The following is an 18,649-nucleotide window of genomic DNA, read 5'->3' on the forward strand; positions in this document are numbered from 1 at the left end:
CTCCGCCTGTCATACACACACACACACGCGCACGCGTACACACACACAAACACACACACACAAACATGTTCAGGGTCTCTCAGTCATTCATTCACGTGTGCATTTCTGCCTGAGTCTAGATCATGATGATACAGCGTGTCTCATTTCACAATTGCCAACAGCAATGTCAGATGCTGTAGGCTGTAGTGACAGGCCAGTGAACTGAGGTCAGCTCAGACTCTGGATCACATTAGGCCGTAATCCGTTCCCTTAGCTGATTCCTTGTGTCCAGGCAGCCTATTCTAACACTACCTGTGTCCTCTTTCCCCCCTCTCAGTCTCATCGACAGGAGAGGCTTCATCCTGCCAAACACACCACTTCCTGCTCCCCCCACCAACGGCATCACCATGTATGGTTCCACTCAGTCACAGAGTCACATGGTGAGTCTTGCCCCTTTACTCGTATGTATTTGTAAGTGTATGCGCATGCGCAGGTCTGCTAATACCAAACTGAGCATCTCTGTTGACCAAATGGTTGGTGTGTTCCAATAGCAACTGCAAGGCCAGGGTTCTTCATGCCTGTGGGCACATTTACAGCACTGGGTGTTGTTCTGGGGTGCTGGGGCTACCTGCTAGAGGGAGCAACATCTCTGTGTCATCAGATGAGTCTTTGTCATAAGATGAGTCTGCTCACTGTAGTAAGCATGTGATCATAATTTGCCAGTAGTCACATAACAGCTCAGCAAATGACACAGACAGCTAAAAACACAGTATGGAAGAGAAGAGAAGGAGAGCGAGAAGACATATTTGCAAGGGTAACAAAGACACTTAAGCCAGTTAAGTGGAGATGTGTGAAGAGGTGACCTCCACCCTCAACTGGCTGCTTCATCAAGTTCCCCTTTATCCATATTACCCAATGCGACTCTCAGAAACATGTGCGAACACACACACACACACACACACACACACACACACACACACACACACACACACACACACACACACACACACACAGAGCCCTCTGAGCATCCTCTGAACTTTTGGAAGGTTGGACGGCGGTCCGGCCCAGCATCTCTTGCTTTGATTTGCCAGCTGTTGCACAGCCACCCCTCCGTGAGGCCCCCAGACAAACACAGGTCTGTCCTCTCCTGCTGCTCCGGACAGCAAGGCCTCTCATGATAGACAGCAGTGTTTATCCCTAGACAAATTCTATTGAACAATTTGTCACTGATATTGGGGATTTCTTGACCATTGTGATGATGAACGTCCATAATTGTTTTTGGCCAGTGTCCACATTGAGTCTGGACTTGGCTGCTCTCCCTGGATGTGAAACACAGGGAGGCCTTCTCTCTCTCTCTCTCTGTCTCTCTTTTTATCTCTCTCTATTTCTATCTCTGACTCTCTCACTCTTTTTCCTTTCTCTTTCTCTCTCTGGCTTCTGCTTTGCTATCTAGTTCCCTTTGTCCTTGAGTTTATTTTGCACCTTTTCTCTTTCCCAATGGTTGTCTCTCTCTTCCCCTCTCAGTCCTTCTCTTCCTCCCCTGTGAGATTCAAGTGGAGCATCATCTCGGTGCACTCTCTTCCCTTATGACTTCCAGCACTGGGAAATGAATACCTCTTCCCCCTCAGCTGAAGCGCGCCAATAAACAATGATCCACTTCAGCTCACATCTCTCTCTATATTTCTGTTACACTATCACACACACACACACACACACACACACACACACACTCTCTCTCTCTCTTTCTCTCTCTCTGTCTCTCTCTTCCTCCTTCCAGGCTGCCTGTTTTATCCACCTCTTTATCTGTCAGTTTTCTCTTTCTGTTTATTTTCTCTGCTTCTCCTGCATTCTGGGTCCTCCACGTGTTCAGCATGTGGATGAGGGGAAGCGTGCTGCTGCCTCTGTCTCCTGTCTGGGTGTTGAGAGGAGGCATGTGGGTGGTGCTGGAGACAGGAAGTAGGTCATCAGCAGGGGGGCTGCTGGGAGATGTGCGCCGAGGAGGGATGGCCATGCAGCTCCTTGCATCCTGCCTGCCGTCCTCTCCAAATGTCATGCCAGAGCCTCGCTGAGCCCCCTCCGTGTGTGTGTGTGTGTGTGTGTGTGTGTGTGTGTGTGTGTGTTTGCCTGCATCCTGTCTCCAAGCATATCAACCTCAACCTGCTGTCTCTCAGCTGTGCGCCGAGGAAGACTGGCACAGCCGTGCTGGAGAGAGATAAATGAACAGAGTTGGAGAGAGAAGGAGAGGGAGAGACGTGCAGGCGCGATAAGAGCAGAGACAGACAGAGACAGGATGCACTGAATCTGAATAAGGATATTTGTCCCTCTCCTGCCAGTGCTTCTCCTTGAGTCATCTCCAGCTGATAAACGTCCAACCTCTAGTCCGTCTTAAGCCCCAGGACAGCGTCTGGGTAGGAAGACACAGGATACAAGACAAATGCTTTGTGTCGTTTTCATTTCTACAGTGAGGCCTACTCCTTGAAAGCTTGAAGCCCTGACAAACAGAGCATCCACTATCTAGAGAGAGGGAGAGATGGGTTTGTCAGGGTAGAGAGAGAGAGAATGAGAGAGGTACTGTGACAGAGGGCCATTGAGGGGCGGAGAGCGGCGAGCGCCCTAAGCGCCGGTGTCGCCTCGCTCAGGACCCCTGCGGAGCTGATGATGTGTAGGCCTTTGTTCCGCCTCACGCGTCATCCTGCTCAGAGTCCGGCCTGTGACACGAACTCAAGAGAGACACCACGCTCCTCTCTCCACCAGTCTTCATAGCGGACGCTGATCCCATTCAGCTCCCTCATCTTTCCTGTAAATACATCCCAATACATGCCATGGACATTATTTACATACTCCCATACCTACAGTGCATGGAGGGAGGACCTTTTTGTTTATGGTGCGCATCCTGAAATTTTTACTACAAATATGCTCTTTCATTGCTGCGAACAATTATGTACAGTTGAGGTTGACGTTTTAAAGCCTCTAAGTATCCGAGTTGCCAAGAGTCAGCTTTTAGTGTATTGCTGGCTGTTGAGAGTGAAGAGCATTAATCATCTATCTTCTGGCTGCTCAGGACACACTTGTGCCTCCAGACGTAATCATGTCTCCACCACATGATTCACACTTGATGGCCGGATGAGCCAGGCTCTAATTTGAGGCTCTAGCCCTCTGTCTGCTCTAAGTTCAGATGCATTCCAGACTCCAGACACTTTGTGGCCTTTTGGACTGGAAATTCAAGACCGTCTCTTCACTATGGCAAAACACTGTTTGCTCTTTTAGAGCCAAAATGCTGCAGAAATCAGTATTCTGAATCTGGACTCTTTTGTGTTTGAAGGTATCTTTTTTGTTTATATTGCAAGGTCATGGGTTCAACTCCATAGGAACCCCTGTCATTAAAAATGAATGTTGGTACGGTTGGTCTCGTAGGGCAGGATGTGGTGAACGTCTGCCATTTCCACGCCATGTCTTTAGAAGACTGATGTTCAAGTTGGGATAGTGATTGAAACTCCTGTGGGCAATACACTGTGCTGTGCTTCTCCCTGGTGTTCCTGTCAAACTAAGGGGGGATTTTGGAAGGAAAGCCAGTTGGCCTAGTTCTCCCTCTCCCTCAACACCGCATTTGAAAGGCTAAAACTAAGCAAGAACTGTTCTTTTAAACTGCCTTCCTGTTATAATACCAGTAGAGTTGTCTCTGCTCTTTTTTTGCTGTGATATTGTGTTGTGAAGAAACGGTCTCTCGTATTTCATACTGTGTATGACATGACAAATGGATTGATAGTGGACACCCAGCCATTTAATTCAGTTCTCTGATGAGAGCTGGCAATGTACTTTCCCCCATATTTAATCATTAACTAATTTCACCTCAGTGACACAAATCAAAATAAGATGTGCACTTTGTCAATTCAATTTGGACATCAAGATAGTATTCATCTTGTTTACCGTGGCAGTTAGACCCCGGCAGACTGCCTGAGAGTCTGTCAGCAAAGTGATATCTCAAAATCAATTTCAGGAAGTTGTTGATTGTAAACATCCAAAGATCTTGTTTGTCTGTGTTCAGTGGCTGAACAAATCCATTTTATCTAAGTTGATGAATATGTCTGTTCTTCACTGTTGGTTAGCCAGTCATTATCACACAGTTTAGCTGGGTAGCCACAGACCTCAAAAACAGTCTCACTAAACCAAGCAAGTGATGAAATCACATAAAAACAAGTTGAAGTCTTTAGCTTTGAAGCCTTTTTGTGTCTGTAAGCAGTGAACAGTAAACATTCAAAACAAGTTACATATTTAACAGAAAATCTGCTTTGAAGTTGCATTGAAATGGTTCACTGAAACCGTACTTTGGGGGGGAGCTGGTGAATGATCTTGTGTGCACTAGCACTCTATGAACACGGGCATGTAGCCAGACAGGCGGGCCTCCTCTGGTAGGACTCTGTTCAAAGAGCTGTTGACATGTTTAAAGCCGGCGCTGCACTTAACAGCTCCGGAGTGGGCTCAGGGAGAGAGCTGGGACTGGAGCAGCGGCAGTCTCCTGGAGCACAGCTTTACCACCTGCATGCTGGGAAAAACACCAGCGCTGTTATGAGCCTCGCCAGCGAGCAAACTGACCGTGCTCCACCAGTGGCCAGTGCTGTCAGGCTCGGACGATTCATAGGCCGCAGCTTCAGCTCCAGGGACTACATTCATTTTGAGCAATAAAAGTGAATGTCATTTTGAAAAACTCCTTTGTAGCAAGTTTCCAGGCTTATATCCAAAATGCGATAACCTATTGAGGTCAAATCCTCTGCATTTTCATGGAGATATTTTATGCAGACATTTTTCTCCATGTAAGGTCAAGGCTCATTTTGTCTATCTACTTCCTTCCTGTGTACTTTCTGTGCTTACGATGGACTTGCGAAAGGTGAAAGGTCAAAAGGTGGCATCTTTGATTGCTGCGTCCTGTTGGAGCTGACGACTGCTCTCAGACCACAAAGGTGCGCTTGAGGATTACCGTAGTCCACATCCTGGCCTTTGCTTCAGTTAAGAGATGACTCTGCACCTTTCTTCTGCTATGGAACACATCAACCACATCAGAATGTTTACGTTCTCTAGACTCACGACATATTATGATATCAAGTGATGGACCTCCATATTCTGTAATTGTGTGATATTCTTTTGTGTCACCCTGTTTGCAAACATCTTGTGTTATTTGCTGATTTTAATGGCTATCTTTTGCAAAAAAATATAATTAAAAATTTGATTGCTAGAGCTAACTGGAAAAACTGGCTAACTTGATTGTTTTTATCTGGCCTTCATGGCAACCCCCGGAACTGAACTGCATGACTTGTGTTTTCCGATGGCTTTCCTGTGCGTTACACAACTTTACACTGTACAACACTATCTCAATGCTGTCAAGGCAAAAGCCTTTGACCTTTCTTCATCTCAGAATTAGACTGTTGCTGTGTAGCCCTCTTCTGTGTTTGTGATGACACTGCCCTTTTGCATCCATGTTATTGGCAAGCAAAGTGCTTTACTGATGTTTTCCTCTGGCCTTTAGTCCTAAAACCGCCCTCAAATGGCATCTAGAAATCGAGTTTAGCAAGACCTGGAGCGTGATCGATGATACACTTCTCTAATGGGCCTGCATGTCAGCTGAACTCGCACACTCAATTCTGCTTTTGGGTCGCATTGACTAATGTGGCTGATTTAATGGAGCCGATTGGCACTGGAACACTGTTACTAATGTCTCTCCTCTGCTCTCTCCTCATCCACCCTGGTCCTCATATCAATCCCTCTCCAACCTCCTCTGCTCTGTGAACCCCCCACGTCTCCGCCCTTGCTGTGCCCCACCTCCATTGTCTGCTTGTGTGCGCACACAATGTCTCGTCTCTCTGGCTCTTGCTTGCGTCCTTCTGTCTCTGTCTCTCTCTGCTTGCTGTCGTGTGTGTCCGTGTGTGTGTCTTCTCTTCTCCTGTCTCAGTGTGACCAAGACCAGTGCATTCAGAGCACCAAATTCGTTTTGCAGGCCGCCGCCACGCCGCTGCTCCAGAGCGCCGAGGTGCCGCTGGCGGGCGAGGATCCGGCGCTGCCGGGCCGCACCTTGCTGGCGGGGGGGCCATGCCCCTCGCTGCTGCTGGGCCAGCCCACGCCGCCCACGTCCACGGCCAGCCTGAGCTGCGACGGCGAGCTCATCCCCCCGCACCCCTCGCACCCCCCCGAGCCGCCGGGCCCGCACCTCCACCCGCACATGCCGCACCCGCACCACCACTTCCTCACGCCCGAGGAGATGCCCTCGCCGCCGGGCATGTTGCCGTGCGGGAGCCCCCTGGCCCACAGCCACACCGTGCCCTTCTATCACCCGGCCAGCCAGGACTCGCTGCACGAGGACTCGGTCAGGGGCCTGGTCAAGCTCAGCTCCGTCTGACCCACTGCACCCCCTCAGGCTGCTGTCCACCCAACAGATGAACTAGCCCCTTTCTGGGACAAGGACCTCCAACAACCCACGCCCACCACAGCCATACCAAGAACAGAGAAAGGGCAAAGTCTTTCTTGCTCTCGCCTCAACATGCAATCGCCTACTTGCCAACGCACACATACACACATACAACACACACACACACACACACACACACACACACACACTCAACTCTTCTGCTGGCGTTGAGATGTCTTAGAGGTCCACAGATCTCTCATCATGGCCTGCTAATCCACTGCCCCCCAACCCTGGAAGCCCCCAGTCTAGTGCTCCCTAGAGGCAGAGCAGAGGCTGCAGGAACGAGGGCTGCAACCACTGTGGTGCCATCCAGGAGGAGGAGGAGAAGTCGTCGTCCTTCCTGAAACATGTTAGACATGTTAAAGACACGGAACGGAGAAGGAGAAAAAAAAAAAGCTGCTTTGTCGTTCTCATTGTTATTATGTTTCTCTCTCTTTCTGGCGCGGCGGTGAGTCTGGTGCCCTTCTTTTGTAAATCAGACACAGTCCAGCTCACGGCTCAGCCCCCATAGACTCTTCCATTTGCCTTTCTGATCAGAGATTCTTGTCCACAGTGCAGTCTGCCACACCAGTTGGCGTCATCATGTCACATATCACTCGATTATTCTATATTTTTTCAATGTTTTCAAACAAGACAGTATTGTTTGTTTGTTTTTCTCATGTTGTTATATTTCCTGTGGATATGAATAAAAGCCCTGCATTTTTATGGCCGTCTCCTGTGGTGGTCTCGGGGCTCCGGCGGCCGACACAGACCCTCAGGTGGAGCAGCTGAGCACCGCATGGTGTCAGAGTCGAGACCAGTCTTGTGATGCGGGCCAGCAGCAGTCTGTGGCGCTGGACCTCTCTCTTCCGCTCTCTCTCTCTCTTGGTCTGTCTCTTTCTCTCTCTCTCTCTCTCTCTCTCTCTCTCTCTGTCTGTCTCTTTCTCTCTCTCTCTCTCTCTCTTTTTTTTTGATTGCAGTTGTTTTGTTCGGAGGGTTCCGTCTGGCCATAGGCTCTTCCTAGACTCTGTGTGTGACATAAGAAGTTCCTATCAGATGTCCATCGGGGGACAAAAAAGACCTACGAGACCTTAGAGGTGTTTTTTTCTCTCTGAGTTATACTGTTTGCCATGTTAAGCCATCTCTCCAACAACTAAAAGCCTACACCTCTGATGCCTTTTCTTTAAAACATTATGTAAAGATCTGATGCCTGACGTGGACGATTGAGCCTCTATTTGAATTCAGCCATTTGAAATGGTCTGCTGCCATCTAGTGGTCAGAGAAGGAAAGCTGTTTTCTTTGAAGATGATTTTGGAGGGTTGAATTATTATATCTATGTAACTGAACTCAAGCCATAGATATTCCTATGTAAGCAATCAATGGGGTAATATCAAGTGTAGTCCACAGTCCCAAGTCATTGATGATATTGAATGTACAAATAAAAAAGAACAACCATGAAATGCACAACAAATAATGGCTTCACAACGAGCTGATGTTCTGCATAAGTATGTTTATTGTAAATTGCACAAACAAGACTTGTTGCACTGCTGGGTACAACTGAAAACATATGTTCACATGCCCCCCTTTTCCTTTTGAGGGTGTTGCACCTTTAATAGAGAATCCTACTTGGTCTACTTCAAATAGAAGGCTCTGTGTCAGCTGCATGTAGCTGGCAAGTTGTAAACAAAGAACATTGTGTAGAGGTATTTCAAGGTTCCTGGGTGCTGATTCTCATCCAACAAAAGGTATATGTGTAACTAAGGTCAGCTTTATGTAGTCATGCAGAAAAGCAGGACATCCGTCAGAATATACGGCCTAAGGTGCGGCATTGATTGCAGTTGCTGTTTTTAGCTCTTTATCTTGTTATGTTCCAGCTTTTTTTTCAGAATTGTATTGTATTATATTATAGAGCAGTTATTTTAATATATCAGCTGTGCTTGGCTTCACAAAAATGCTTTCGTCTGAAAGAGCACCACCATGTTTGAAAAACAAATAATATTGATGGACCTGTTTCCCGTAGTGTGTGACATTGGAGGGTATGTGACAAACTCGTTTGTCCTGAGAAAAAGATGTACAGCTATAAAACATGTTTTCTCCAAGGGTTCTTGGAGGTTATATTTTTTGTAGCGCCTCTTTATTTACATCAATGATCTAAATGACCATATATGAGACAACCATAACCTGGAGCCTGGGAAGGGAAAAGATGGAGGCATCTTCACCGTGCGAGTGGTGGCTCACATCAAAACAGTCACACGCTACATAATTCACATGAAATTCAGAGGACAGAAGAGGAGTACTCTGGTATTTCACCCTGAAACAAACGAAAATGAACCCTTGCAGCATCACTACATTTTTGTTGTGATCAGCTATTTTAGTGTGTTGTCACATTGCACATTGAAGTGACTTCCCAGATCAACTATATTGCTGCCGTCTCTGATGACTATTAAAGGTCCTCTGAGGCCTAGTGGCACGTTGTCCCTGCCTGGCGTGGCGTAAGATGTGAAGGTAAGGACGAGCACGTCACCAGAGCCGCACCTCCTGCAGCTCCAGGTCTCCCATGACCTCCAGCTGGTCAATGCTGCCCAGGTCCTGCATGCGGTGTCTGTAGTCCAGCAGGTGGTCCCCGTTCACGGCCAGTTTAAACTGGTGGGGCTGACACAGAATTATCATCTGGGAGAGAGGGAGAGATGCCAGAATGAGGACATTTCTGAAAATTAGAGGTCAAATGTTTGATACAAGAGGATTGATTCTCCCTGTGTTTGCTGGTAGTTGAACAGATGTTTGTGTGATGTATATGTGAATTATAAATTGGTAGGGGAATAAGTCATTGTGTGATTGGTATGGTGGTGTATGTGACTTTGATGTGTAACACAAATAACATCATCCAGATTTCTATTTCTAGGCCTTCCATGAAATATACGGTGTGAACCATGACACACCTCAAAGTACTGTCCGGGAGCGAAGGGAAAGTGTCCCAGCTCCAGCTCCTCACGACCCCAGCCCTGAGCCAGGAGAGAGTTGCGGATGAACAGACCAGACTTGATGCGAGCGTTGAGGTGCAGGGCAATGTTCTCTGAGCTCCGACTTCTTAGGTTGACTGTAAAACTGCCAGCACACACACAGTGAAAAGAATGTACAGTGTGTATTGTGTAACAAATGAGAAGCCAACAGCCATTTTAAGATGCACCCAGTATAATGTTTTGATTAATTAACTGACTGACTAATGTAATCATGACATCAACAGTCCTTAAAGCAAATAATTTCAGTATACAGAGTGAAGTGACTATAGCACACCATAAATGATCTGCAGCATGTTAGGCTTCGACGCTATGATACTTGAAAGGTTTTTGTATTCGTTTTTGTATCACCTGTGTGGATATGAGCTGACATGGCCAGTAACTGTGATATGCTGTCCAGGACTCAATCCCCTCAGCATACTGCCTCTGTAGGGTATAGTCTAAAGAAGAACATCTCATTTTACAATGTGGATCTAGTTTGTTTGCCAGCAAGACATCAATTTTAGCATAGAGTCACTCACCAGGTCCCCTGATTCAGAGAAAATGGCCTATTGAAATTGAAAACAAATGAAGTTAGTCATGGTTGCAAATAAAGTTCCACTCCAGGTAACCTCTATTTATGATATAATGTGGAGGATCTTTAACTCAAAAGCACTCACTGAATTTGGTGTAAAGGCAATAGTGTGCACAGAGACCCGCCCTGATATTGAGAAAGTGTCGATTGTCTCCACTGGAAGTCTGTGTCTGTACTCCAAGATGTGTTTACCATTTACTGCTACCTACAACGGGGGAAGACAGTAACACAGGTGCAATAAATGCAGGTGTCAAAACATCTTCCAAGAGTTTGTGTCAGTTACTTTCTGAGAGTGCACAAGTAAGTCTGGGATCTTGATCATGTTATTAATAGCAATTTACCTTAAACACGTCCTCGTGCACTAGTATGATGGTTTCAAACATGGAGCCCTGTTTAAAGGGCATCTGATCTAGTTTCTCCTCACGGCCCCAGCATTCTTTAACTAAAGAATTGCATACAATACTTGGCTGAGACATGAAACGCGGATTTAAATGGAATGCAACGTCTGACCGTGGTTTGGTACTGCTACCACAGGCCAGGTCCAAATGGAACCTGGGGAAAGAGAGCATATGTCTCAGTTTGCAATTATCCACTGTACACTGATGTGTAGCTTCATAATACTGCACAAATAACATGAGTTTGAAATGTACCATCACATCCCATAGGGTCTGTGAACTGGTTGGTACCACACTATGCACGCACCTGTCTGCATCATTTAGTACCATACCCTGGATGAGTACAATGTCCCCTGGATGTAGTCCATCAACTATATTTCCACTAAATGGAATTGTCTGAAAGATAAAACAGCCTGCAAATGTTAATCACTGGGCAGTTCAGTTGTAGCCTTGTCAAATGTCAGGCCTATCTGTTCGAGATAGAATGATCAATATAGGTCCTCTTTACGAAGAGATGTTAACGCTACTACAGCCTACTTAAAGTCGCACATGCCAACGGATAGGAAAAGCCTATTGAAAGGGTTATTCGTGGGCTATATCTGTGCTAAATGCAAGCAGGGCTAACGTTAACTTGTGTGGTGCTGATGATGGTGGGATGCTAAAACACACTCTTACCGGATTTACGATCGTTTGCTTCGCATTTACTACAGACATTGGAGCGTCCGACTAAATAAGCCTACTACGGTATTCGCGACAGATTCATAGGATCACATACAGTAGGCTATTGTCGATCGGTTTGCTTTGACATCCATAAACCTGCTTTCGAGTAAGCTATTCAGCGAGGATGGCGAGAGTGTACGCCCACCATATCCACGTGATTCGGGACAGAATTAACCAATTAAAGACAAAATTGTCAAAATATATATATATATATATATTATTATTATTATTATTATTATTATTATTATTATTATTATTATTAATAGCTAGTGCGATTCAGAAATAAACTGTTGCTGTGGTGGACTTATGTTTGATGTTTGCTGTAGCCTTTTATTAGTAAAAAAAAAAAAGTGTCTATCATATAGATCGATAGATAGATAGATACTTTATTGATCCCCAAGGGGAAGATTCATATCATAGCTATCATAGCTTAGGCTAGTTGTAGGCCTGTCAAAAGTGAAAAGAATGTGATAATGAAAATGAATCGGTTGCACAACGATATGTGGGCCTGTATTTACACAGAATACCCAAGCTTGGATTAGTGCGCGCACTGAACCAAGAAGTCACAGGGACTGAGTTGACTCTCGACAGACCCTGGCCCCCAGCATAGGCCTACATACAGTCCCAGATTTTGGACTCTTGGGTGTATGTGAGCAGGTTCACTAAATATCAGGTGTGTGTGTGTGTGTGTGTGTGTGTGAGAGAGAGAGAGAGAGAGTGTGTGTGTATGTGTGTGTGTGCCTGCGTGTGCGTGTATGTTGAACAAGTGTGTGTGTGTGTGTGTGTGTGTCTGTCTGTCTGTCTGTCTGTCTGTCTGTCTGTCTGTCTGCTGCTGAACACTGATGCATGTGAGCAGCGTTAGTCACATAATTGGTTCTGTATACATCATATAGTTCTCTAGTGAACCCTAAAAAAACATGCACTTTGTTTAGGTTTGTATGAGCTACTCTCAAAATCAAAATCCGCTCTGTAGGCTGTTTTAGCGATTGTATATACGGGCCTTCACAAATAAACAGTCTGTTGAATAAACATTAGTTCATACTATGCCAATATGATTTTCATCATCCTGCATGTTAACTTAGATGAACAATAGGTGGCGCCAAATATACAGCTATGGAAATAGTAAGCAAATTGCTGTGTAGTTTGAGTGCAACCATTTCTTTGGCCAAGGGTTATTTGGTCCCTGGGGATCATAAGGTCTTACGTCTTGGTTGTTAAGGTTGAACTGATGGGTGTTATCAGTTTCATCATGTGAATTTTAAAATGTTTTAGTCGGCCATATATTCATATTGCCCTTATTCTCTTTTTCACTGTTTTTTTTTTTTATGTTATTGAGTGTTGTACTTGAGTGCAAAGATTAACCGGAGTCAAATGTCTTGTTTGTCACGCAAACCTGGCCAATAAAGCTGATTCTGATATATATATATATAATTGATTTATAGATGTTTTATTGTTGAGGCTGGGTTCTTGTTAGTAACCATTGCATAGACAGTATACAGGGTTATATGAATCATGTTAATATTTTTATTCCCTTTGCCTTCCCATAGTCCTTATAAAACTGTAGACAGAGACATTGCAACTACATTATTTTATTTATAAAAAAATACAAAAATTAAAAAAGGTTTCCATAGGAAAGCAAATTATACATGCAATCCCATCTCTTCGTAATTCACTTCCAAATGCATTGTTGATGGCAACTACATCCTCTTGCTTATTAATATTAACATACTTACTAGCAAATAAAAATACATAAATGTTTAACAAAAGGAGAACAGAAAGAAATTCCGAGAATATGAAGGGCATATCTGCATATTTCAGTATGGAAGAGGAGATTGGAGAACTTAAATACATTTATAGCAGCCATTTCCTGAAATGCAGCCCTTTCTCGTTAACAACGCACTCTGAGAATTGCCGTCCACAGAACAACACCTTGAGTGCAATTAGATGTATTCATGAGTGATGCTTTGGAGATTGAGATCAGATCAGGATTTCACCTCCATCCTTCATACTAGGAAATGAAATCATGCTTATATGTTTCCCCCTTCACGTTCTCAGTCAAGTAACTGGCCTTTCAATGCAAATCAAAAAAATAAAGACAAGAGGAGAACAGCGGGAGGAGAAAAAACAAAAACAACACTGGATGAGATGTGTGTGCGTCTGCTAATGAGTCAGGAGTGTGGGCCCCATACAGTTATGAACAAAACACACACACGCTCACACAGACTCACTGAATGCGTGAAAAGTCTGCCCTGAATGACTAGATTTGAATTCTAGACCATTCATATGTTTACTGGCTGATGGATCGGTGGTAAATGAAGAAACACTGTAAGACTGGCGTACTGGTTTATCAGTGAGCTGTGTGCATCAATGCTATGTGCATGGTGGATGGGGTGGCGCTGCAGGTGGCGTTCACAGCACATGGGTGGGACAGGGCTTGGCTGGGAGCTCAAGGCCGCTCTCACGCCCACAGCAGGACGGCATGCTGCCCTGGCTCGACTCTTCCACAGGGGCGGGCATCCCCTGGGCACGGATCTGCTGCATGCACTGCCTGTAAAATGATCAATAGGTTAATTCCTCGATCACTTTTTCTACTGTAACAAACTAAAACGTGTCAAGTGATTTCACATTTGTGTCTGTGTTAAGAGTGACAGAACTCACCAGGCTGCACGGGACATGACATAATGGATGTCGGGCCTCTGGAAGCCGTTGAAGGTTGAGGAGGCAGCCACAGTGTAAGCCCCCATGTTCTCAAACAGCAGCCATTCGCCCACCTGCAGGTCAGGTAGGGTGGAGTTCTCCACAATGCGGTCCAAGCCATCACAAGTAGGACCCCAGATGTTGCATGGGTACAGCCTCTCGTCTGGCTTGGGTTTCTGTACGACAACGGGAAGCATAACAGTGAGGTTTGTCAACGGATCACTACAGGAGAACTTGTATGGAACATTTCTAATCAATCAGTTTAGTTTGGTTTTGTTCATGGGCTAAATGGCAGACAGGAAATGAACAGTTTCAAGAAAGTTTCAGATGTTTCAAATGAGCTCACCTTGTGCAATGTTGGCAACACATGGGCATGGTCGTACAAGATGCAGTTGAAGGACCCATAGACGCCATCGTTAACATAATACATCACGGTACGGTCATTGGTCCCATCGTCTTCCTCTGAAAAAAGGAAAACGGAGCAAGAAGGTCAGCAAACAGACAGCACTTTGGTCAGACACACAGCAATTAGAGCTCGAATCACAGAACTGCTGGTCAGATAGATTGAAGATGCATACCATCAGAGGCAGACTGCTCATTCATCACAACTTTCTTGGCAATGATGTTGACGGCGAGCGTGTAGGCTGAGGCTACATAGTAGCGGCCAGGCTCAGCAATGATCTTCACCCCAGAGTCAGCAGGGAAGTATTTATCCAGTGCAGGGTTGATGACAGCTGTGATCTGTGAACATTAGACGCCAAGTTAGTACGACCACTTCCAATGATGCTTACTATAGGGCTTGTAGTGCACTGAATGACTCATGTTGAATTAGAATTGGTTAAGAACAAACCTCTTCAAACTTCAGCTTGGTGTCTTCTGATCCGGGAAAACCACCCCCAATGTCCAAGAGTGTCATGTCGTATCCCAACTCAGCCTGAATGAAGAAATGTTGGTTAAAACCCCACTTCCTGTAATCCACTGGCTTTTTAAAATCATTTTAAACCGTAAATAAACAAATGGAGTGCTTTGAGCACAACTCACCCCCATATCAAAGACACAGCGGGCATCAGAGATGGCCTTGGTGTAGGTCTCGGGGTCAGTGCAGCCACTCCCCACATGGAAGCTGACGCCGATGACGTCCAGCCCCAGCTCCAGCGCACGCTCCAGCAGCACCCGGCTGTTCTTCAGTGTGGCTCCGAACTTGATGCTCAGACGGCACACGGCCTTCGAGTCGTCCGTGGCAATGCGCAAAACCAGCCTGGCAACGAGCAGACAGACAAATGGTTGGATACAGAAATAGAGAAACGGGAACAGAAAGCTTAAGTGGGACCGTAATGACTGCTTTTGGCCTCCTGTTACGGGAACACTTACTTGGCATTGTCATGGCAGCGGGCCACCTTCATGAGCTCCACCTCATTGTCAAAGGTCATCATCTGGACACCGTGGGCCGAGGCGTACTTGATCTGGGACACCTGTTTGCAGGGGTTGGCGTAGATGATGCGGCTGGACTCCACACCCAGAGACTGCACCAGCTGGATCTCCGTCTGAGGAACCAAAGAGACGAGCCAATCAAACCAGAGCTCACTGTCTACAGTGTCAGTTGATTAACAAGTGCAGTGCAGATAGTGGGGTTTTTTTTGTGATTGTCCTAAAGTAATCGGTTTAAAAGAACACGGTGGCTGTACCTTGCTTGCACAATCGAAACCAGCTCCCACGGAGGCCAGAGTCGTGACCACCGCCTTGCTATCGTTACACTTAACGGCATAGAAGGGTTGGACCCGGGGCAAGGCACGAGCCCAGCGCAGGTGCTTCTTCAAGACGTCCCCAAGGTCAGCAACATAGAAGGCATCCTTGTCATCCTGAAAGCAAAACATTGTAGCCCAATTAATAGAATGAATTGCATAACAAGACACAAACACGTCAAATTAAATCAGATTAGCAGGGGAGAAAATTAGGGGTTACTGCTGTTGAAGGGTACTTACAGACATGGACATTTCATTAATGTTCTGATCCACAATGTCCCGTGCACAGAAACCCTCCTCCAAGAAGGTGAAGTCAAAGTCAGCGGGAGTGAAAGAGTTCATGATTCCAACTTTGGATTGCAAAAGAACTGCATGAGGGGGAAAAACAATTTGAGTTTAAGACCAGCTAATCTGTACACATATTAGACATCTCTCAGCAGTATTGGTTAAAGTAACCCTGATTCAAAACTGTCCCGTTAATGTGAATTTTCAAGACATTCTCCTCATTTGGAACCCATGCTACAGGTTTGTTTCAACCCAACCAATCAAGTGTTCAGATAGTCAGCAACTAGAAAACCACTACTGTTTAACAGTACAAGGAAAAGTATGAAGATAAGTCATTCAAAGTGGGGTCTACACACACCTACAAGTGACACATAGGCAAGACAAACCACCCCCCATTCAAACACTCACTTGAACAAAAAAGAGATGGAATGATTTATTCTTTATCAGGTGCAGAGCAGCCAAGGGGGTTCTCCTGTAAAATTGAATCCTTTCAGATAAGACTCCAGGCCATTCCCCTCTGAGTAGCCAGTGTGCAATGTTCTCAAGTGATTATTCTGTGGAAAGACAATAGAACAGATGACGTTAGGCCTAACCATTTGGCAACAGATTAAATGCTGGTCATTAACAGTAAGGCGGTGCAATAATATGACTAATGTTAGACCTTTGAATGGAATGCTAGCTCCTTTCATAAACACAGAGGGCGATAAACAATCATGACGTGACTTCATTTCTCTGAGTCCCGATTTCGTTCGGTGAACCCCTCTCAATTCTGATTTCACCCCATATGGACCTTGTAGGCCTACAGTCCTCTTATGAAATAGCCCGATGGACTTCATCCACTAACGGGGATGAGCAAACAGACCAGTCACTGTTCACTCTGCGTGACAACGATAAAGGTCAGCTGAAGCGCACAGCGAACAAGATGCAGCAATCAGCCGGCGAAACAAGCGCCCTCCTCTGTGCGGAGTTCAGCATACAGCATACAGCCAATGCGGAGCCGAAGAATCGGACGACGCAGAATTTGCATGAAAAAGAACCAATAGCGAAAACTTCAAGCACACTCTTCCATCTAGAGAAGCCAATAAGGACAATCTGAGACGCCCCTTTTCCACTCTGACTCAAAACCCACATGAGCAGCCTGTACATGCGCTAAAAATGTGGTTAACGTTGAAAGAGCACATTTCCCCCCCCTTTCTCTCGATTGAAAGCAAGCCAAGAAATTGTAAGAACAAGATCATATTTTACTAGCACTATTCTATTATTTATCATTATCTTAGTGTATGAGTCATCAGAACGCAGATAGCATCATATTAATCACCAGTCCAAGATCACTCTACTCTCAAAATCAGTCCCGAGACTCAGTTAATTTACGGAAAGTTAGAAACACACACAAAAAACCTAGACCACAACTCAAACATGACATGAGGTCATGTAGCCCATCAGTCACCCTCAGAAGACAGGGTTGCCATTCATTGTTGAACATTACACAACACTCATTTCCGTTTCACAAATTAGGTTTAAATACATGGGTTCATTTAGGTATGACGCTAAATTAACATTAATTCTCTATCCACCTATATTCGTCCTATCGCATTAACCTAACAGTAACGCAACATTAACTACCAGGTACGTTGAAGACCGCTAGCACAACTTGAGGAATAGACCACGTTGTAACAGGAAGCCATTCATTCGAACTCAGCTGACGTTAACCAAGTTATCTTGACAATCCCAAAGCTAGACGATGGTAGATGTCTATGAGGACATTACACAGTTAATTGTCGTAAACAGTAAAAATAAATAGGCAAAGACAATTCATAACGGACCACCGATAAGTCAACTGAAGTCTAGCAGATGTTCCTACGATAGATAAGCCGAGCTAGTGACCGGCTAGGGTAGCCGGCTAAATTAGCAGATATTACCGTTACTGTTACTGATGCCTCTTTAAATGATCCTTTACTAATTGTAATATTTTCATCCAAGCACAAAATACCGTTATTATACGTACCTTAAAAAGCATTTACAAAGAGTGTTCCCATTAGACATGAATCCTTGAAATAAAAGTGTCGGTTTATTCTCGCCAGAAAGAAACGCCTTGTGACTGTGCTACCGCCTGCCTGCCTGAAGTTGAAGTGGAAGCCGGTAGTGGAACGCTACCATATATATAGTTTAGCCGTTTCCACGGCAACATACCAGCTGAAACCGGACTTCAATCTCTTCAATCCCATGTGCGAACCGGTTTTGGCTTGTTACCGGCTCCACGCGCTCAATGCAAAGAAGAGCCTACTCTTTCTGGAGAACTTTGAGAAATGAATGGGACTGCCCGTGGAAGACAATAGGAGTTAATAGGAAGTTTTAACATGGGCTTAATGCTACTTTATTTATACAATTTAGGCCATTATAGGCCTACAAAATAGGCTAGAACAGCTGTGTCTGGGGCCAAATCTAGCTATTATCTTATGTTTCACACGTCTTTGGCTGTAAGAAGGCGCGAAACTAAAATTGCGTTAAAATGCTTGATAAATAATTATCACAAAATTTCTTTAAAATGGTATGGCCAACAACACAAACGAAATCAAAAGCTGATCAAGTAAAAGTGACAGTTACATGTTTCTATTAGCCTATTTTATTTGTATTGTTTTTATTTGCTTCTTTGCATGTTTTTCTACAATGTTTTTTTCTGTCTCACAAATACCTTTTGCACTAACAATGCAGCTCCCATGTCTATCTTTGTTGGAATAACTAAGAATTTGTTTGATGGGTGTATGTAGACTAATTGGTGAGATACCTTTTCCTGTTCACCGGGT

General features: G+C 45.1%; 3 protein-coding genes across 5 annotated transcripts in view; 1 reads left to right on the plus strand and 2 right to left on the minus strand.

Annotated features, from left to right (window-relative positions):
- Positions 1-7,141, plus strand: part of LOC134067633 (palmitoyltransferase ZDHHC14-like) — a 49,995-nt gene extending 42,854 nt beyond the window's left edge. Inside the window, exons 9-10 of one of the 2 annotated variants that reach the window (XM_062523009.1) lie at positions 317-419; positions 5,924-7,141. In XM_062523009.1, coding sequence (XP_062378993.1) covers positions 317-419; positions 5,924-6,367 — 547 coding nt within the window. In that variant the 3' untranslated portion in view covers positions 6,368-7,141. The remainder of the gene's footprint in view (positions 1-316; positions 420-5,923) is intronic. The other variant, XM_062523010.1, reaches the window with a different exon arrangement.
- Positions 7,142-7,648: 507 nt separating this feature from the next.
- On the minus strand, positions 7,649-11,200 carry LOC134067650 (galectin-8-like). The gene is made up of 8 exons (XM_062523035.1): positions 11,077-11,200; positions 10,709-10,797; positions 10,348-10,558; positions 10,092-10,211; positions 9,954-9,980; positions 9,784-9,872; positions 9,355-9,520; positions 7,649-9,085 (listed from the first exon to the last, which is right to left on the minus strand). Exons 1-8 carry the CDS (start codon positions 11,113-11,115, stop codon positions 8,936-8,938), a joined length of 891 nt encoding a protein of 296 aa, XP_062379019.1. The 5' UTR covers positions 11,116-11,200; the 3' UTR covers positions 7,649-8,935.
- A 1,494-nt stretch (positions 11,201-12,694) lies between these two features.
- odc1 (ornithine decarboxylase 1) lies at positions 12,695-17,977 on the minus strand. 2 transcript variants are annotated; one of them, XM_062523017.1, is made up of 11 exons: positions 17,851-17,977; positions 16,254-16,399; positions 15,801-15,928; positions 15,504-15,677; positions 15,190-15,362; positions 14,860-15,076; positions 14,669-14,752; positions 14,397-14,559; positions 14,165-14,280; positions 13,780-13,994; positions 12,695-13,669 (listed from the first exon to the last, which is right to left on the minus strand). In XM_062523017.1, exons 3-11 carry the CDS (start codon positions 15,900-15,902, stop codon positions 13,531-13,533), a joined length of 1,383 nt encoding a protein of 460 aa, XP_062379001.1. In that variant the 5' UTR covers positions 15,903-15,928; positions 16,254-16,399; positions 17,851-17,977; the 3' UTR covers positions 12,695-13,530. The 2 variants fall into 2 exon arrangements, with proteins under 2 accessions (XP_062379001.1, XP_062379000.1); XM_062523016.1 differs by lacking the exon at positions 17,851-17,977 and adding an exon at positions 16,507-16,704.
- Positions 17,978-18,649: the final 672 nt, after the last annotated feature.

Source organism: Sardina pilchardus, chromosome 20 (genome assembly GCF_963854185.1).
Source record: "Sardina pilchardus chromosome 20, fSarPil1.1, whole genome shotgun sequence".
In the NCBI taxonomy this organism is placed as follows: Eukaryota; Metazoa; Chordata; class Actinopteri; order Clupeiformes; family Clupeidae; genus Sardina; species Sardina pilchardus.